The following is a 22,389-nucleotide window of genomic DNA, read 5'->3' on the forward strand; positions in this document are numbered from 1 at the left end:
TCCGGTGGCAGGGACGTGGCAAGTGACACTGATTCTGCATTATGGTGAGTTGAACCATTTTATTTTATATTACAATGTAATAGTAGAAATAATGCACTTCAATCATCCTGACACCATAACAACCATGGTGTCATGATGATGAAAGCGCTAACACCAGCCACTGCCCAATAACTTTCCCACAAAAAAAACATATTTTCTGCCAGTGCCCCTCCCAAGACTAGGCTCTGGATCTTCCCCTGGTGCAAGGGCATTGAAGCCTAATGGAATGCAGATGATCTGACTGAAATAAATTAGGGCAGTTTTTTCTAGCCTTGCAACCTTTCAGGATCTTTTCTCCAAGAGGCCTGAGTGAAGTTGATGATTGACACCAGGACAGCAGTAGCTTACATTGCCCACCAAGGGGGAACCAAGTGTCTGTCTTTTCCTGTTACTTTTCATAACAAACTTTTCACTGGGTGGAGAGCCACTTACAGACAGTTAACGGCAGTCTACTTACCAGGAGAGCAGGATCCACTAACGGATCAGTTAGGCAAATTATTTTCCAATGGACAGAACAAATTTATGCCATACAGGTGCTTTCCACCTGTCGAGGAGGCCTTGGTTTTCATTGCTTCCCCAGATGTCATCAGCACCACCAATCCCGTTTCTGGTCAAGCAAGATCTTTTATGCCAACATCAATGGCAGCACCCCAATCCAGTGAGACTCTTAATAGCCTGGCTATTGAATCAGCCGGACTAGTAGTGCTGGGATTCTCATCCAAGGTGGTTCAGACCTTGGTGAAGACCACAAGACCATGAACGCTACATATAAGAGGATATGAAGGAAGCTTGTGCTGTCTCCAGCTCTGGCTAATATCCTGGACATTTTTACATTTCGACGCTTGAGGTTGGTCTGGCATTCAACTCCATTAAAGTACAGGTCTCTGCCTTTCTCCTCTTTTTTAGGCTGCAGATGGGTGGAAGAGCCATTGAACAAATACTTCATGCAGGCCATAATCCATATAGGACCACCAAGGAAATCTTTGTTTCCTTCATGGGACTTGGGCTTGGTTATGAAAGCACTAGTACAGGCATCCTTTGCTCCAATAACTTCATTTCCATTGTGGTTTCTGGTGGTAAAACTAGTTCCTCTGACAGCGGTTGCTTCAGACAGAAGGATGTTGAAGATTGCAGCACTTTCCTGCAAAGATCCCTTTTGTGTCTTTTTACCAGAAATAGTGATACTACGTCCATCTCCAAAGCTAAATTCTAAAGTGGTATGCAGTTTCCAGGAAAACTGGGGGCAGTCCCTCCAAGCATTCACACGGGGTCACTGAGTACACAGCAGGAAGACTTCAAGTACTTACACAAGTTGCTACCAGTGTACATACAAAGGTCAAAAGACGTGAGGAAAGTGGGAAAATAGGATGCATTAAGGTGAAAAAACATGAACCTTTACAACCCTTTTAAGAATACACAGTTGAAAGATAATAATAAAAGAAGAAAAGATCTGCCCATATCAGGAATTAAAACACAGGGGTGATTGAATGACACTGAATGAATGGAGGTATTTACAGCTAAAACATTTTGTATCAACTCTACCACAGCCAATTAGAAAGGAAGAGGATCCAAATTTAATGGAACATCTTTGTAATTCACAGAAGACTGTGAAAAACTGAGAATCCCTCCATTCATTAGAAAATGGGAAAAGGAATGGGGAACACGATTAGAACGACAAAGAAGTAAAATACTAAAAGCAGTACATAACTCTGCAGTAGACATAAATACAATTGAAATTAAAGTGGCTGTAAACCCAATGTCATCCTTTCTAAACTACTGCCATAGGGGTTATCTATAAGGATATACATGCCTCCTGCATGTATTTTTACCTGTCAAATGTCTCCCCTCTGTCTGTTATGAGAACCCAAAAATTGCAGGTTCTGTGGGCGGGTCTGTTGTCTGGAGTGGGTGGAGTCGTGATGTCAGTAGACTACCCGCACACCTATACACTCCCCTTGTCAATATGCATTTTCTCCTGTGTATTTCTTACACTGAACTTCTGCTATGATCTCTAACATCCAGTGAAAAGACAGGAAAGTAACCACATGACTTCAGCATGCCAAATCATGCTGAGGTGTGGAACAGCCAATCCTTGCAGAGCTGCTGAAGAAAGGAGTGGGGGTGGGAATTAAAAAATAATGCATATCTTAGGCTAGTGCACAAGATATGTAAATCACCTGTCACTCACAGCAAGGGGGAGAATTTGACAAAGTTTTTCTCTGTTTGTCAAGATTTATCTCACTGAACAATAAAATAGGTTTGCTCACAGCTGGATTAACTCTTTGTGGCAAGACTGGGGTCAAATGATAGGAAATCTTATACTCTACATTATGACATCAAAAAAATTTTTTTGGGGGTTTACATCCACTTTAACTATAAATAGATGTCAAGATGGTATATAACACACGAGAAAGCACAAAAATATCAACCAGAGAAATCACCATTGTGTTGGAGAGGTTGTAATATGAAGGGCACTATAATTCATATATGGTGGGAATATCCTAAAATGTGAGAGTATTGGCAAGAGGTGGAGAAATGTATTGAAGAAGTTACAGAAATTGGAATACCAGACGACCCGTGGTGCTGTCTATTTCATAGTACAGATAAAACAATAAAGGAGTACAGTATTGACACATTTGCTAAATGCGGCAAAGGGAGTTATCCCAAAAAAAATGGCTAGACCCAGAAAGACCATCAATAAGGGAATATTTTAAAAGAATCAAGTACATACAGTATATAATATGGAGTACGTATGTAGTAGGGAAGAAGACAGGACAGAAAAATTAGCTGGAATTTGGGAAAAGTGGACAGACTTTAAGAAAACCAACAAATATGTAGAAATATGTGTGGAGTAAGAAATGAGTGGGAGGTAGATGGAGACGAGGAGGAGAGGGAGGAGGAAGGGGAGTCTGGCACAGGAGGGGGAGGGAGGTGGAGGGGGAGGGAGGTTGTATAGGGGAAAATAGTAATATATGTGTTTGTTACTTGTGATTTGCTGCTATTTCCTTTTCAATCTGCAGTGCTGTCATTTTCTCAAAAATGCAATATGGCAACCTGGAGGTGTTCTTTATACAGATGGTATAGAGGAGGGGTAGGCAACCCCCGGCACTGGTGCCACAAGCGGCACTCCAAGCCCCTTTTGCCAGCACTCGACTTCCTCCCCATCAGCAGAGCAGCACAGGGAAGTGTCAGTGAGACACTAATATATTCCAATGTCAGAATTCCCCACCTGCACTGAGGGGGAGGCACTGTACCCCCACACATTGTAAAAGATGGGAAACATTGTTGGGTTCTCTAACTTTGCTGTAGCTGCGATTGTCAGCTTTTGTGATGGGGAGGAGATTGGGTGCAGTTCTGCTAGGGGGTCCCTGTTTCCAGGAGGAGGAGGACTGTCATTGGCCACTGATAAAGCCAATCACAGTCCTGCTAGCCCCATCCACCATCTGGAGGAAGATGACTCACTTGGTTGCCACTAGGGATGAGCTTCGAGTTAGAGTCAAACTCATGTTCGACTCGAACATCAGCTGTTCACCAGTTCGCCGAACAACGAACAATTCGAATGCCGCAGAACACCCTTTAAAAGTCTATGGGAGAAATCAAAAGTGCTAATTTTAAAGGCTTATATGCATGGTATTGTCATAAAAAGTGTTTGGGGACCTGGGTCCTGCCCCAGGGGACATGTATCAATGCAAAAAAAGTTTTAAAAATGGACGTTTTTTCAGGAGCAGTGATTTTAATAATGCTTAAAGTGAAACAATAAAAGTGTAATATCCCTTTAAATTTCGTAGCTGGGGGTTGTCTATAGTATGCCTGTAAAGGGGCGCATGTTTCCCATGTTTAGAACAGTCTGACAGCAAAATGACATTTCAAAGGAAAAAAAGTCATTTAAAACTACTCGCGGCTATTAATGCATTGCCGGTCCGACAATACACATAAAAGTTCATTGATAAAAACGGCATGGGAATTCCCCACAGGGGAACCCCGAACCAAAATTTTAAAAAAAAATGACTTTGGGGGTCCCCCTAAATTCCATACCAGGCCCTACCAGGCCCTTTAACGTCTATGTGTATTGTTGGACCGGCAATGCATTAATAGCGGCGAGTAGTTTTAAATTACTTTTTTTCCTTTGAAATGTCATTTTGCTGTCAGACTGTTCTAAACACGGGAAACATGCGCCCCTTTACAGGCATACTATAGGCACCCCTTTTATTGTTTCACTTTAAGCATTATTAAAATCACTGCTCCTGAAAAAACGGACGTTTTCAAACTTTTTTTGCATTGATCCTTGTCCCCTGGGGCAGGACCCGGGTCCCCAAACACTTTTTATGACAATAACTCTAAAATTAGCACTTTTGATTATTCATGTTCGTGTCCCATAGACTTTAACGGTGTTCGCGTGTTCGAACAAATTTTTTGCCTGTTCGCATGTTCTGGTGCGAATCAAACAGGGGGGTGTTCGGCTCATCCCTAGTTGCCACTACTAATCTCAGAAAGAAGAGATTTCACTGTGATTAAGAAAACCCCAATCAGGTGACAGTTTGTGAAATTACTGTTGAGCTTCTGGGAACTTTGTTGAAATTATTCCTAAACCTTTGCATCACTGCTGAACCCCGGCACTGTGTCACTTACTACTGAACCCCTCTGCACTCTGTGTCACTTACTGCTGAACCCCTCTGCACTCTGTGTCCCTTTAAGCTACAGCCAGTATTCAGCGCAATGAAAATCAAACCCAACTTTTGCTGTGCTGCACTTTTTCTCAGCTGCGGGGGCCCATCTTATGATCCTGAACACAGGCCCACTGCTTTCAGAAAATACCCCTGACCTGAGCTCATCATTGCGCATCCTATCCATATGCTTATATGTAAAATCACATACATCCCATACAAGCATGTGGGCTGGATGCAAGAGTTGGATCAGCAGGGTGAGTGTGTCAGGACAGGTAGATGTGTCTCATGTCTGCTTCCTTTCACCACTCTGCATATCACGCATGTCATAGATGAGAAGAGGGTACAGCGGTGGAGCAGATGAGAGGGAGGGTACAGTGGTGGGGAAAATGAGCAGAAGGGGTTCAGAGGTGGGACAGAAGAGCAGGAGGGTACATCGGTGGGGCAGATGTTCAGGAGGTACAGTGGTGGAAGAGATGATAAGTGGCTTCAGCAATGGGACAGGAAAGCAGGGGGCTACAGTGATGGGACAGATGAGCAGGGGGTTCAGTGGTGGGACAGAAAAGCAGAAGGGTAGAGCAGTGGGGCAGATGTGAAAGGAGGTGTATTGGTGGGACAGATGAGCAGGGGAAACACAGCTGGGGCAGTAGAGCAGGGAGTACAGAGGTGAGACAGATGTGCAGGAGGTACATTGGTGGGGCAGATGAGAAAGCGGGTTACAGTGGTGGGGCAGATGAGAAAGCGGGTTACAGTGGTGGGGCAGATGAGCAGATGCATTCAGTGTTAGGACAGATGAGAAGGTGATTCAGTAGTGAGACAAAAGAGCATGGGGATACGTCGGTGGAGCAGATGTGCAGGGAGGTAAAGTGGTGGGGCAGATGAAAAAAGGGGTACTTTGATGAGGTAGATGAGCAACGGGGTAACAGTGGTGGGAAGGATGAGAAGGGGTTTAGCGGTGGGACAGAAGAGCAGGGGGTAGATCAGTGGGGCAGATGTGAACGGAGGTGCATTGGTGGGACAGATGAGCATAGGGTTACAGTGATGGGACATAAGAGCAGGGTGGTACGTGGGGCAGATGTACAGGGGGCTACAGTGGTGGGATAGGTGAGCAGGTGGGTAAAGCGGTGGGGCAACAAAAATGTCATTTTTGGTGAGACATTGCCAAAGGGAAATCACATCTAAAGATATGCAGACCCTGCCACTTTCCTTATTAGAGCCCTGGAAGTGCAGCAGCTGATTGATAATTATAAAATCACTCCCATTCACATTCACTCTGCACATGGACAAACAGCAATTTCTTCAGAATAACAAAAGCTATGAAACTGTAACAAAGTTTGTTACAATCCCTGCAATGTTCATAGATCAACCAGAGCGGAGGGTTTTTTAAAAGGGTCGAATGAAGGATCCAGGGAAGGCTCCAAAATTGCAGCTGTATCAAAATCAATGAATGAAGGATGACCAGGGAGGAGAGGGGAGGGTTAGAAAAACACTGATCCATCAAAGTGTATAGGAATGCTTCTTATCTATGCTGATGTGACTTTTGTGAGATAACATAAAAGGCTATGGGGCTGAATTCACACTGAAGTCCACCAGGAACCTTTTCCAAAATTGCACTGTGCTGAGATGATCAGAGGGACATCATTGAACATAATGTGATTTCCCTTGTCATGCAATTTGTGAACCCAGGTTCGAGAATTTCTAAAGTAGCATTGAAGTTGCATCAAAGTCACATCAAACGTGCAAGCAAGTAGCACTACATAGTCACACTGGAAATTGTAATTGGATAGTGGGAAGTGATATGGGGAAAACACAACACAAACGTGGCAAAAACATATCATGTGTTATGTTAAATGTAACAATACAGGAAAACCACTGCAAAAATGCAGCAAAAACTCATATGCATTTTTTGTATGTTTTTGATACAGAGCAGTGTGAAAGTAACCTAAAGCACACTGCTTTATTCCCATATATTCATTCACACCCACTTTATAACATGCACTGAACCCACCCTGATCGGTTTTCTATCAATCAAAAGGTAAAAACCAACTTCATTCATCTCTTCTTTCTGGGTAAGATTCCAAATTTAATAAGAAATGTATTTCTCTTTTGGTTACAACGACCTACCACATGTTACCTCCAGAGGGCGTTGTAGGCCCAAATTACAGTACATAGCTGTCAGCATTAGATGGAGAGGGTTGTTGGTGGTATTCCCACCCTTTAACCTTCCTTTTCTGTATCCAAAAATAAAAAAAATAAAAGGTTTTGCCTTTAGTTCTACTTTGAAGTGGATGTAAACCCCATTCCTGAATACTGACCTGGGCACATATATCTGTAGTGTTTATTTATCTCTTTTCAAAGCCCCATGTCCAGTGTCTTTCTGCTGCTTTGTTCCTCTGTTAGCAGCATGATAACTTCTGACAAGCTCTTTGACACAGGAGATAAAAGCACCTAGAAATTTGTGTCGGGGCGAGTGCTATAAATAGATTAGCAGAGAGTTTCTCTATTCACAGAACAGCTCTGCATGCTTCTTCTTTCCTCTGCCTATGTGGAGGGGGGTGTCTGCCTTTCCTCCAATCATCTCACACACAGTGTATGCCCAGACTCCACACCCAGTGCTGGAACAGGAAGAAAACAATGTTCACTTTCTAAACAGTGTATAAAGCTGGAGACAGCAGATATACATGTACAACGTATGTAGGAGGATTTGTTTCATCTCTGTGTATCATCTGAGGCTGTTCCCTTCACTGGGTATATGTGAGTGTTTACATTCACTTTAAGTCTTATCTGATGTATTCAGATAAATAGATGTGTACAGTCTGCATATAACAGAAAACAAATCACACCGATAATTAGTCATTTCTCTGGAAAAAACATCTGAAAATACCAAATTATTACAGCAATGTGATTATTCAGAATAAATATTTACCTCAAACTCTTGATATTGTGTAAAGCCGGTATAAGTTTCCTCAATCCTTCACTTGGAATATTACATGAATGTAGATTTACTTCTGTCTCTCTGCAGGATTGAAGGATAAAAGACAGCACAGAGCAGTCCAGAGGGCTGAGGGGGACATAAGAAAAGTCAACTTTGTTTGATCCAATACATTGTGCCACCAGAGCCTTATTCCTGCTCTCATAGACATAGTAGAATACATTAAGAAGCTTTCTCTTGTCTTCTGTAGATTTGTCGGGTCCTTGTTCTGGTATTTTCTTCTGGATCCAGGTGATGACATGTCTGGCAGCCTGAGTAGACAATTCTCCCACATGAGACTTTAACATGGATCTAGTAGAAGAGTCTGAGAGACCGCAGAGGAAACGGAGGAATATTTCAGCACGGCCGTCTTCGTAATATTCAGCCTCATCAAGTGTTTCCTGTAATCTTTTAGGATTATTGTTCATAAAGTGGACTAAAGCAGCAAAAAACTCCTGAAGAGTGAGATGTAAGAAGGTGTAATCCACATCGGGAGGCTGACCAGATTCCATCATGAAAGATGAAAAGACATGATTATCATTTCTCACACTGAATGACTCCAGATGACGATCATCAAATACAATCATGTGATTCATGACTCCATGTTCTGCCATCCACCCAATAGATGTCAGCAGTTCCCGGGCAGTGGGACCACCATCTTTATTCTGGCTGTGATTGGTCAGAATGTTGGAGACATAAGTCACAAAGAGTTGTGTCACGGTTTTGGGTAATGATGTCATCAGCTGATCAGTGATTGGTTGGGATCTGAAGCACATTGATAACACTGTACAGATGATCCAGCAGTATGATGGGATATAACAGAAAGTGTACAGCATGTCATTCTCCTCCACATAATGAAAAGCCTTCTCTGATAATTCCTCATTTCCAAAGAAATTATTGAAGAAGATCAGTCTGTCTCCATGGAGAAATCCCATGATCTCAGCTATTCTCTGGAAAACTCTGGTATCCACTGATGTTAGTCTGGTTGGACGGCTGGTTATCAGTACAGAGCAACCCTTAAGAAGACTTTGCCTCACCAAACTGACCACAATCTCACCAAAATGTGATCTCTGTTTTGGATTGGACAGTTTACTTGATCTGAAATCTATTTGGTGAATACTTTCATCTAATCCATCAAATATAAACAGAAGTCTCTCTGGATCTTGTAATATATCTCCAATCTGACTCTCCAGATATGGATATTGACGAAGAATCATCTCCTCCAAGCTGACCTCTCCCAGTCTATTAAGGTCCCGGAATCTGAAGAAGAAGAGAAAGGCAAATCTCTGGTAGTGTTTTCCGGTCACCCAGTCATAGACAAACTTCTCCATCAGTGTGGTCTTCCCTATTCCTGGCACTCCGCTCACCATTACTACATGTGGTACACATTGTGACTGGGGGTTCCATCGGAACAGCTTGTTGGGGGAAATGTGCTCCAGTCTAGTTTGTGTTTCCTTCAAGCATTTCTCATGTTTTACCCCAGTCTGTATTATCTCATTCTGGGAACGTTCCCTGAACTGATCGGTGGAGACTACAATCAGATTCACATAACGCTCATTGATGAGGAATCTTTGTGGTTCCAGGGTAGTTCCTGGGGGTCTATGCTCCACCAGAGTCTCAGTCTTCTCCATTAGATATTGTTTGTGCTTTTCCTGAATATCTGGAAATATAATGGAAATATTTTATGGATCAGGAGAAGTCAAGAATGTTGGTATCATTTTCTTCTGTATTGATCATAATATTAGTATGGTTTTATCATTACTACATTATCATGTGAAATGATTACAATACAGATCACTTTGTGTGGTCATCCATATTACTGGAGAACAGAGATTTATTTTCTCAGCAATATATAAACACTTTTTATCCTTATAAAGACATGACAAGTACAGAAAAATACCGGATATACTTGTCCCCTAAATACCTCTTATGACAGAGAACACACAGCCCTAGACACTTCAGGTTTTCTATACTCTATTACCTGAAAACCATGAAAGAAAGGAAATGGCGCTCACAGTGATAAATAAATATCTTTATATGATTACAGATATAAAATGATGTCTTCAGTGGAAAAACATAATAATAGATTTCCAAAATCAGTAACAAAAAACAATACAAAGCAATATAGAAAGTCCAATGTGACAGTTCCCAACACCAAATAAGAGCTTCAATATAGAGATATCTTCTAGTTCTTCTCACCACTGGTGATCAAAGATAGATGGCAGTTTTGATGGGGGCAGTTTTGATGGGGCAATTTGATAGGGCAGTTTTGATGGGGCAATTTGATGGTAGCAGTACAATGGGGCAGTTTTGATGGGGGCAATTTGATGGGGCAATTTGATGATGGCAATTTTGATGGGGCAATTTGATGGGGCAGTTTTGATGGGGGGCAATTTGATTAGGCAGTTTTGATGGGGGCAATTTGATGGGACAATTTTGATGGGGGCAATTTGATGGGGCAGTATAATGGAGGCAGTTTTAATGGGGCAGTATGATGAGGCAATTTGATGGGGCAGTTTTGATGGGGGCAGTATGATGGGGCAATTTTGATGGTGGCAGTATAATGGGGTAATTTTATGGGGGCAGTTTTGATGATGGGGCAGTAAGATGGGGCAATTTGATGGGGCAGTTTTGATGGGGACAATTTTGATGGGGCAGTTTTGATGGGGCAGTTTTGATGGGGCAATTTTGATGGGGCAATTTTAATGGGACATTTTTGATGGTGGCAGTATGCTGGGGCAATTTGATGGGGGACATTTGATGGGGGCAGTTTTATATGGGGAAGTTTTGATGGGGGCAGTATTATGGGGCAATTTTGATGGTGGCAATTTTGATGGGGCAGTATGATGGGGCAATTTTGATGGTGGCAGTATAATGGGGCAGTATGATGGGGCAATTTTGATTGTGGCAGTATGATGGGGCAGTTTTAATGGGGCAGTTTTGATGGGGGCAGTATGATGGGGCAGTATGATGGGGCAATATGATGGGGCAGTTTTGATGGGGCAGTATGATGGGGGCAATTTTGATGGTGGCAGTATGATGGGGCAATTTTATGGGGGCAGTTTTGATTATGGGACAGTTTTGATGGGACAATTTTGATGGGGCTATTTTGATGGTGGCAGTATCATGGGGCAGTTTTGATGGAGCAATTTTGATGGGGCCAGTTTTGATGGGGCCAATTTTGATGGGGCAGTATGATGGGGCAGTTTTGATGGGGCAGTATGATGGGGCAGTATGATGGGGAAGTTTTTATGGGGCAATTTTGATAGTGGTAGTATGATGGAGCAATTTTATGGGGGCAGTTTTGATGATGGGGCAGTTTTGATGGGACAATTTTGATAGGGCAGTTTTGATGGGGCAAATTGATGGTGGCAGTATGATGGGGAAGTTTTAATGCAGCAATTTTGATGGGGCCAATTTTAATAGGGCAGTATGATGGGGCAATTTAATGGGGCAGTTTTTATGGGGCAGTATGATGGGGGCAATTTAATGGTACAATTTTGATGGTGGCAGTATGATGGGGCAATCTTATGGAGGCAGTTTTGATGGGACAATTTTGATAGGGCAGTTTTGATGGCGGGCAGTATAATGGGGCAATTTTGATGGTGGCAGTATGATGGGACAGTTTTGATGGGGCAGTTTTGATGGGGCAATTTTGATGGGGCAATTTTGATGGGGTCAATTTTGATGGGGCAGTTTGATGGGGCAGTTTGATAGGGCAATTTGATGAGGCAGCATGATGGGGCAATTTGATGGGGGCAATTTTGATGGTGGCAGTATGATGGGCAATTTGATGGGACAATTTTGATGGGGCAGTTTTGATGGTGGCAGTATGATGGGGCAATTTTGATGGTGGCAGTATGATGGGGCCGTTTTGATGGGGGCAGTTTTGATGGTGGCAGTATGATGGGGCAGTTTTGACCGGGCGATTTTGATGGGAGCAATTTTGACGGGGCAGTATGATGGGGCAAGTTTGATGGGGGCAGTATGATTGTGCAGTTTTGATGGCGCAATTTTGATGGGGGCATTTTGGGGCAGCTCCTGCAAAAGGTAATTACTTTTTTAAAAGATGCTAATTGTAAATGATATCGCTTGTTTTTGTGCAGATTATATATATATATATATATATATATATATATATATACACACACACACACACACAAATAACAAGAGATTTTATCTATCTATCTACATCTATATCTGAACAGAAACAAGGGATATCATTTACAACTAGCATCTTTTAAAAAGTAATTACCTTTTGCAGGAGCTTTTTGTATTTGTAGATTTATAATCTTTGGCAATTTTATGGGGGCAGTTTTGATGGGGACCTTAGTTTACAGCAAACCTTCACTAGAATACATTAAGCATGAGGATTATAGGAGGATTTATATCTAAAAAGTAAAATTTCGGCCGGAACACCACTTTAAGTTCAGTATTATGTACACTTTAACCCTTTCACTGCCAAGTCCATCTGCCATACGGACCTACAAAAGGGCCTGCAGATGGCTATGTCAGTACGGCGTACGAACCTCTTTTCTCCCTCTCCTATAATCTTATAGTCACTTCAATGACATAATCTTTTATCAGAATTGTTCAGAAGACTCTACTGAACAATTCTATAACTTTGATCAGTGGATTACAACCCGCTGATCAGAGTTATTAACCCCTAATGTGACCCCCCTCCATGCTGCCGCTTCCCTGTCCCCAGCCTCTCTACCTCCCGCACCTCCCTTCCACCTAAAACTACTCCCCCCACTCTCCTCTCCCCTTCAACCCCCTTCTCCCCTCCCCAGCACTGACCCCCCACACCCGATCTGACCCCCCAAATTTGATCCCCGGCAGCCACCATCATAATCCGGCATCCCTCCTCTGCCGCTCCCGCTGGCTTCAGGTGCCGCTGGGGGCTTGTGGGGTCCAGATGTGTCCCCCATCACTCAGATAGCCCCCCAATACCGCCCCCACACACCTGATTCATCCCTACTCTGACTGCTTCTCTCCCTCCCCTCCCGCTGCTTCTGCTCCGGAAAGCTCACAGGTTGGGGATCACGGCGGGGGGAGGGGGAGCGATAGGGGTGATGTTTGGGCTTAGGGGGGCTTGGTAAACATGTGTTTACCATCCTCTAAGTGTGGCACCCTGGGCGCAGGCAGCGATCACTGTAATTGCTCCGATATGCCCACTGCAAGAAATATGCCCTGTACACACGGTCAGATTTTCTGACGGGAAATGTTCGATGGGAGCTTGTTGTCAGAAATTCTGACCGTGTGTCGGCTCCATCAGACATTTTCCATCGGACTTTCCGTCACACAAAATTTGAGATCTGGATCTCAAATTTTCCCACAAAATCCATTGTCGTAAATTCCGATCGTGTGTGCACAATTCCGACACACAAAGTGCCACGCATGCTCAGAATCAAGCAGAAGAGCAGCACTGGCTATTGAACTTCATTTTTCTTGGCTCGTCATATGTGTTGTACATCACCGCGTTGTTGACGTTCGGAATTTCCGACATTTGTGTGACCGTGTGTATGCAAGACAAGTTTGAGCCAACACCCGTCAGAAAAAATCAGATGGATTTTGTTGTCGGAATGTCCGATCAATGTCCGATCGTGTGTACAGGGCATAAGTCTTCTTAATGTTTTTTAAAGTAGGTCTCTCTGGGTTGAGGACCCAACCTAGGTATTCCAGGTAGTTGATTGTGTTGGGGAAATTTGTCAGTAAGCTCTGCACACAGCCATATCTCCTGTGCTAATAAGCACCCATCTCCGTCTTAATGATATAACGTACAATTTGATCGTATGTCTCCCCTCTGGTTCCCCATTCCCCAGTAAACAGACCACAGATCACCACATTCTTACGTTCTCATCTCCGCATCTCTGCCTCTCTTTGCAGTCCGCCTTGCTTTTATTTCCAAAATCACAAAAGCTATGACAAACAGGAAGTGATGGCTACAACAGCCAATCATTCCCTCAATACAAAATAAATTGAGAAATAAATCCATGGATTTTGTTGTCGGAATGTCCAATCGTGTGTACGGGGCATTACTATGTATCAGACTGTCAGTTTATGAATGAATGGAATCTCTATACAGATTCCATTCAAGTAAAGTGATACAGAGAAAAGGACTATCTTCAGTCCCTTTCTCTGTCTCAAAAATAGATATGGGGGTCTGTTTAGACCTCTGCTATCTCACCAAAGAACCCCCTCAAAAAAAAAAAAATTATATATATATTCTTTTTTTGTCATTTTAAAAAAGTAAAAATGTTAAAAAAAACCAAACACATTAAGACCCCCAGGTCCTCCTGCACTGACCCCTTTCATATGGAGCAGACTCTGTCAAGCAGATCTTCCTGCTCAGCGGGGGATCTTTCTGCTGATCTCTGCTGCGCAGGCGGATGACAGGTCCGCTCTGCTAATGCAGAGCAGACATGGACACAGCCTGCTGTTCTCTATGGGGAGGTCAGATGGAAACAGACCGCCTGTCCATTTCCATTGGATGCCATCCGATCTGATCTGCTAGATGGATGGGGAATGGAATCCTCATCTGTCAGTTTTTAGTGGACTGGATCGGATACAGGTGGGTATAAACAGACACATGTCCAATTACATCAGTCTCTCCATAGAGAACAATGGGTGGTCTGATTTGGGCCGCCTGAAAAACGGACAGGCAGACCCAATCAGTGTGCTTGTGTGAAAGGGGCCTAAGGCCTTGTTCACACAGGGTATACACAGGGTACCTTTACAGGGATAAACAGGTGTTCCATGCCTCTCTGTGCAGGCAGTCCCATTGATGTCATTTGGGATGTAGCAACTGCACCATAAGAGCCATTGCTCCCAATTTTACATCCATGTAGGTCCGCATGCATGTCCCTGAGCTCACACTGCCTGCATTCGGGGTTGTGTACTCACACGGATGTCATATTGGGAACAACAGCTATGCCTGTGCGGTCATTGCATCCCAACTGATATAAATGGGACTGCCTGTACAGAGATGCATGGAACACCTGTGGATCTCTGTGCGGGTAAACATGGCCCCCATGTGTTTATGTGCAATATTGATGATTTTAGTGTATTTTTAGTGATAATAGCGATATGATGAACATTTGCGCAATTATTGTGGGGCCCCAAAAATCTGTAGCATTTTTTTTATTCTACAGGTCATGTGTTTTTAGAAATTCTGAAAGCTGTAAGTGAAAAATGAAAACCTCCAGATTTCTTTCTCTTTTGGGTACGTTCAATTTTTACCATTTTGCAAACAGGCGCAATTTAAAATTTACAAAATATTTGTTATTTATTAACTCCATACAGGTTAAGCTTTTATATTTAGTAAGGATTTAGCAGGAATTTTGTAAACTTTGCTGTGTTTTTATCTGATAATAAAGGTTTTAGTGTATTTTTTTCAAATATATTGCTTTGATAAACATTTGCACAAATACCGCGGGGTATAAAAAATCAGTAGCACCTTCTTTTTATTCTACTGATCATGTGCTAAGTGAAAAATAAAAAAGCAAAGGAAAAAGTGCAAAAATGGTCTGGCCACCTGAGTGTACAAAATGGAGCACAGGGCCTGGCAGTGAAAGGGTTAAAGTGACCTTGTGCTTAACTGAATCAGATAATGAATGTTTCCTGCAAAGAAGAGGATTTCTACCTTTCCACACTGTCAGATGGGTAAAGAGAAATTGCCCCTGTAGACTGCCGGAGGGGAGGACTGGGCAAGGGGCATTTCATACCAATCCAGGGCTAATGGGATATGATGGGCTGGTGGACCAAAGACTTTTTATACAAATGATCACAAGTAGTTGACTTTGAACCAGACCTCAATACCAACTGAGTCAGGATCAAGGTGGTGGAACACTTTCTGCAGAAATAAAACAGATCATCCATTACCCAGTGTATATATTCTGGAGGCCTGGGACTATCAATAATAAATACTTTCATTTTGAACACAGGTTGTTAAAACAAAGTAACCACTTCATGTCCTTAGGCCTTTTATAAATGGCCTACATTGAAGTGGGTATACCGTGTTACATCCCAGCATCAATTTTTTTAACTGGCGTTTGTCTTTTTAGTAAAAGTATTTGGAATGGCCATACAGCTGCTGGATTACTCTTATAGGTGGGGAAGGGGGTCACCCTCCTGCCACCACCTTCACCGGGCTCTGATCAGGGAATCCGGTAAGGATGTGACCAGCGGCATACAGCTCCGAGCACACAGAGAGAGGAGGGGGACATCAGAATCCAGAAGCAATGAGGATTTTGTCACTTCCAGTTTCAGTTTTTCCTGGTTGGTTACCAGCCAGTGAAGCAGCCGGTCAGACCAATCTGTGTCTGATTACCTACATTGGAGGCCAGAGAAGAGATTTGGGCAGGGCTTTTTTTCAGCGGGAACACGGGGAAAGCAGTTCCGGCACCTCCAGCACTGAATGTATGTAATAGCATGGGGTGTGGGGTGTGCTGGAGGGTCTATTGATGTTGGCTGCTGGGCGATCTATTGTCACTGGTGGGGATCTGATTTTGTGTGAAGGTCTATTGTTGTTTATGGGGAATCTATTGTTGCTGGGGGGTCTTATGTTGCTGGAACGGATCTACTGTTGAGGGAGAGGTCTATTTTTACTGGCTGCTGGGAGATCTGTTGTTGCTGCTGGGGGGTCTAATGTTGCTTGGTTGGATATTTTGTTACTGGGTGTGATATTTTATTGTGCATGGTTCACTGTTGCTGCAGGGAATCTATTGTTGTTGGGGTTGAGTCCATTGTTGCTGGGGGAGTCTATTGTTGTGTGGAGATCTATTGCTGGGATTCTATTGTTGCTGGCTGCAGGGGATCTATTTTACTGCTTTTCTTTTTATCATTAACATGTTCCATATAAATGATTTAGCACCACAAAATGATACTTGGTTCTGTATTCTCTAAAAGGGGCAGTACTGGTAGGTGGGTAGGGGGTGGAATCAAGGCACGGTGGTCAGAGGTGGGTAGGGGGCAGAGACAAGGGGTGACTCATACGAGGGAGTTCCTGCACCTATTCTCCGAGAGAAAAGGCCCTGGATATGGGGTCTAATAGATCTCTCCATAAAGAAAACCTGCCATGGCCCACGCTATCACAAGGTATGTTGTTCATCCCTTGTGAAAGCAATAAAGTTGATAAAAAAAATAATGTAAGTACAGTGTTAAAAAAAAAGAAATAAAATATATAATCAAATATAAAAAAATTGTTTTTAAAGAACCCCGTCCCCCTGTGCTCACATGTAAAGGCACACATGTGCACACATTCCCGCACACATATATGTAAACATCAATTTCACCACACATGTGAAGTATTGCCACCAACGTCAGAGTGAGATCTATAATTCTAACACCAGACCTCCTATGTAACTCTAAACTGGTAACCTGTACAGGCGTTTAAAGTGTCACCTATGGAGATTTTTAGGTACCGTAGTTTGGCATTGTTCCAGGGGTGTACACAATTTTAAAGTGCAACATGTTTGGTATCTATTTATGCAGTGTAATATCATCTTTTATACTTTACCAAGCAATTGGGTATTATATTTTGTTTTTGCACATTAAAATTCATTAAAATGTATTTTATCCAAAAAAAACGCAATTGAAATACTGCTGCGCAAATATTATGTGACATAGAAATATGCAACACCCACCATTTTATTCTTTAGGGCCTCTGCTTAAAAATATATAATGTTTGGAGGTTCTAAGTAATTTTTTAGCAAAAAATTATGATTTTTTTTCATGTAGGAGAGAAATATAATTGGCCAGGACTGGAAATGGTTAAAGGCACAGCTATGGGTGGTGCTGCTGTATCAGCGTTTATTCATTTATTTGTGGGGTTTTTATAAGAACATTTAATCTGTTCTTCTGCTCTATTTACATCATTGTCTATATGTGGGTACACTATATATGTAGATGATGTGTTTGTCATTGCTCTCTGAATGTGTAACCTTTTTGAATGGTATTTTCAATGATGCCGTATTCAGCCCTGACATTTCACACACAGTATTACCTTTCTTATGCCCCTGTACACACGGTCGGACATTGATCGGACATTCCAACAACAAAATCCATGGATTTTTTCCGAAGGATGTTGGCTCAAACTTGTCTTGCATACACACGGTCACACAAAGTTGTTGGAAAATTCGATCGTTCTGAACGCGGTGATGTAAAATGCGTACGTCGGGACTATAAACAGGGCAGTGGCCAATAGCTTTCGTCTCTTAATTTATTCTGAGCATGCCTGGCACTTTGTCCGTCAGATTTGTCTACATACGATCGGAATTTAAAGGATCAGATTTTGTTGTGGGAAAATGTTATAGCATGTTCTCAAACTTTGTGTGTCAGAAATTCCGATGGAAAAAGTCCGATTGAGCCCACACACGGACGAAATTTCCGACAACAAGCTCCCATCGCACATATTCCATCAGAATGTCTGACCGTGTGTACATGGCATTAGAGTAAATGATCAAAAACTGAGCAGCTGACTTTACACAAATCCTAATGACAGAAACACCATAATTCACTATAAAAGTGCTCATCCTGAATACCTCATCCAAGGTCTCTCTCTGTTACAGTTCCTTAAGCCTCGTACACACGGTTCCATTGTTGGAAGGGGATTGTCTGTTGACAGACTGTTGTCCTAAATTCTTACCGTTAGTATGCTCCTCTAGACAATTGTTTTCCAATTTTCAGCCAACAAATGTTGGATGACAGGCTAGTAAATTTTCGGCAGATGAAATTAGCAGAAGGGACCCAAAGGGTGGCCCTCAAAAGCTGAAATTCCTTGTAGTACATCACTACGTTTGTGTTTGTGGCACGACAATTGTGTAACGTTAGTATGTAAGACAAGATCCTGGCACACACCCTTTTGACAAAAATAAGACGCTCGGTTGGCCAACAATCATACTGTGTGTACAAGGCTCAAGAGTAAAAGCATGGCAGGGGTATGTCTGGGGGTGATTGGCACTTATTGGCGTGTGGAAATGATTGGGCAGCCACACAGTCATCAGATCACTTCCATCTGACCAATAACATCTGGTTTGTCAGATTTACACACACCCCTGGGGCTGTAGCCACTGAAGTTTGTGTAAACCCCCCACTGCCATGGCTCAGTGGTGTTGCTAGGGGGTGCGGGGGTGCAGTCCACACCCGGGTGACACCTGCTAGAGAGGTGACACCATCCCAACTCTCCCGAGGGTGAGTATACCCTTGTTTTTTTTTTTTCAGCTGTCCCGGCCGGAACATCTCCAGTTCCGCAGCTGCGCTGCTCTGTGTCCTTCTTCCTCCTCCTACTTCCCTGCTGCTGAGCCTGTCACATGTGTCACTATCTCTGCCTGGGTGGTGTGGCTGCAAACTGTTCTCTCCATTCCAGCTAACGCCCGGGACATGTGTAATACAGTTTACCTAGCTGCCCGCCCTGCCCTGCCCTGGCCCCGAGCTGGTGCTGTAACAGGCGGGAGGGTGTCAGCTTGCATTGAGGGGGTAACCACCGCCAGCCCGAGGTGAGGTGGGGGGTTGCCATGGTGTCGGCATGCCACCCAGTTACACCTGAGAGCTAGTGTGGGACTGGGAGGAGTGTATATGTCTAGTTCCCTGTGCTGGTATGATAACCGAGGGGGGGGGTTGGGAGCTGGACACTGATATATATATCTATATCTATATAGATATATATCTATAGATATAGATATATATCTATAGATATAGATATATATATATATGCTGGGGGTTCTATGGGAGGGGGGAGGGGGGACTACTAGCACAAGTGGAGAGGGGGTCTGCAATGAGGGGGTCTACGCTGATGGACAGGGGGTCTGCACTGAGGGGGATATATGCTTATGGAGGGTTTGTCTATGCTTATGGAGGTGTGGTCTATGCTTATGGAGGGGGGTCTGCACTGAGGGGGATCTATGCTTATGGAGGGGGGTCTGCACTGAGGGGGATCTATGCTTATGGAGGGGGTTTGCACTGAGGAGGGTCTATGCTAATGGAGGGGTCTGCACAGAGGGGGTCTATGCTGATGGGGGGTCTGCACTTAGGGGGGGTCTATGCTGATGGGGGTCTGCACTGAGGGGGATGTCTATACTGATGGAGGGGGTCTGTACTTAATGGAGGGGGTTATACTGAGGAAAGGGAGTCTGTACCTGGGTGGTATGTACTTAATGGGGGGTTATACTGAGGAAAGGGGGTCTGTACTTAGTGGGGGGTCTATACTTAATGGAGGGGGTCTGTACTGAAGGGGGCTATAGTTGGCTGAGGGGGTGACCAATTTTTTTGCACTGGGTGACACCAACCCTAATGACGCTACTGCCATGTCTATAATATATATTGTGGTGATGGTAAAAAGGTTAGAGTCTGATTGTTTGTCTTGGGCCTTGGACCTGATTTTTCTTGGTTGTTTAAAAGAAGTGTATGGGTTTCCTTTTTTCTGCTTAATCCTAATCCTTATGAGCTGCTAGTATCTACTCTGTAAAGGAGTACAGGGGGTGGGGATGATGGGACTGTTTAGGAGTACTGGGGATGGGGATGAACGGCACTGTATAGGAGTACAGGGAATGTGGATGATGGGACTGTATAAGAGTACAGGGGATGGGGATGATGATACTGTATAGGAGCATTGGGGATGATGGGACTGTATAGGACCACAGGGGATGGGGATGACGGGACTGTATAGGAGTACAGGGGATGGGGGTGATAGGACTGTACAGGAAATCAGGGAATGGGGACGACAGGACTGTATAGGAGTACAGGGGATTGGGGGATATTGATGACATCAGTGGTGGTGATGGGGGATAGGGATGACATCAGTGGTGGTGATGGGGGATAGGGATGACATCCGTGGTGGTGGTGGTTATGGGGGATAGGGATGACATCAGTGGTGGTGGTGGTTATGGGGGATAGGGATGACATCAGTGGTGGTGGGGATGGGGGATAATATAGAGAAAGTACTAATGTGCTACCAAAAATCAAATGTATTGATAACAGATAAGGTGCTAATTATAAAGTGTGTGATATAAAGTGATTAATGAGGCAAAAAAGCAGCTAAACTTCTGTAGTCTTGCCAACACCCCAAGGTATGTTTAAATATGATGAAGTAGCCCTAATTAATAAAACACATCACTAAAGTGCTAAATATGTAAAAAAAAATAATATGAATCAAGGGATCTCTCAAATACTCCTCATAGAGACACATATGTGTGTGTTCAATATCCTGTAAAGTGCATCACATCCAAGTAATTAACAACTAAACATTAGTGCAATAAAGTCCAATAAAGTGCATCTAAAAAAAAAAAAAAATAAATAAAAAAAAAGAAAAACTTGAAATAAATAATTTTGTGGGAATAATCAATTTAAAATAAAAAAACAACCAAAATGAATCTGGTGATTCAGAGAGGTGGTCAGTCACATATTCAGAGTGTAGACAAAGGTGATCCTATGTAGACAAATAGAGATGAGGGGGAAAGGGACGGATGTGGGAGTCCAATTTACAGATGTAAGATGGTATTGATAGCATTCTGCAATCCTCCCCCAATAGTGCTAACCTCTCACCTTATGGATAGACCCAAATGGTCTTGATTGGCTGACCAACATATATAGCAATTAAACACACCAAATAAAATCATTGAATCACAAAGTGTGTGAAAACTAGACTTGAAAAGACTAGAATAATAAAGATAGAACAAAGAGTACAATATGAGGAAAAATGTATACATAATAAAGACCCCCACTGGAGGTGACTGTGGGATAGGGATGACATCAGTGGCAGAGGGATGGCGGTGGGGGATGGGATCAGTGACAGAGGGATGATTTTTTATATAAAATAAGCCCTGGTTCACACTGACAGCGGGAATGAAATCATACAAGTTCAGCTGAACTCGCACAATTTCATTCCTGCATGTCAGTCCCGACTTTGAGGGCGATTTCAGAGACATCTGTGCGGGTTGCTGCACAAATGCCAATGGAAATCGCACCCTGAAGTCGCCAAAAGTAGTACAGAAACTATTTTTGCTGATCAATGCGGCATCGCACCAATTTGGACGGTGCCATCCCCGCTGATTTGGCATGTGATTTGTCATGTCATATCTCTAAACAGGAATATTTCACTTTCGATGTGGGGGAGTGGTCAGTCTCCCTCTCCCCTGCACACCTCCTATGTACTGGACATGAGAAGTGTTCAGTGACACTCTTCCCCCATCATATAGAGGAGACACTGACACAGACTTTGATCTCCCCAGAGTGAGGGGAAGGGGGGAGGGAATTCGTAGGACACAGGAACATCAGAGCCCACTGAAGGAGGCATTGGAGGCTGCTGGGAGGTGAGAAAACTTCACTGCTTGTGTCACACTGTCTCTGCTTCCAGGTTTTAGCTGGGGACACGCTGCCATGGAAACAGAGGCATGTGAAGAACGTGCTCGCTCTAGATAGCAGCTTGGGTGTTCACCTCTTCACCAAACACACCCACACATCCAAGAGAATGAGGGACTGAAGGAGGGGCTGGATTAAGGAGCAGTATCTACCCCCTGGAAACTTTTGAACTGAGAGAGAATGTTAGGGGCTGATTCTGGACTCTTCAAAAGACTGTACTGCAAAAACTAAAGGACTAGGGAAAGAAAGAAATGCAATGCAGGTATGAGGGTAACCTGTACTACCTATTTTAGCATCCCCATACTTCTCCTTTGAAAAATATATTTTTGTTCATTTAGCAGATTCTACTTAACCACT

At 43.3% G+C, this 22,389-nt stretch overlaps 1 protein-coding gene across 1 annotated transcript in view; it reads right to left on the reverse strand.

The window, feature by feature from the left end:
• The window catches only part of LOC141116660 (NACHT, LRR and PYD domains-containing protein 12-like), a 213,073-nt gene that overhangs the window by 104,100 nt on the left and 86,584 nt on the right, over positions 1 to 22,389 (reverse strand). The window contains exon 5 of the mRNA XM_073609053.1: positions 7,630 to 9,334. Within this exon, the coding sequence (XP_073465154.1) occupies positions 7,630 to 9,334 (1,705 nt within the window). The remainder of the gene's footprint in view (positions 1 to 7,629; positions 9,335 to 22,389) is intronic.

Source organism: Aquarana catesbeiana, linkage group LG13 (genome assembly GCF_042186555.1).
Source record: "Aquarana catesbeiana isolate 2022-GZ linkage group LG13, ASM4218655v1, whole genome shotgun sequence".
In the NCBI taxonomy this organism is placed as follows: domain Eukaryota; kingdom Metazoa; phylum Chordata; class Amphibia; order Anura; family Ranidae; genus Aquarana; species Aquarana catesbeiana.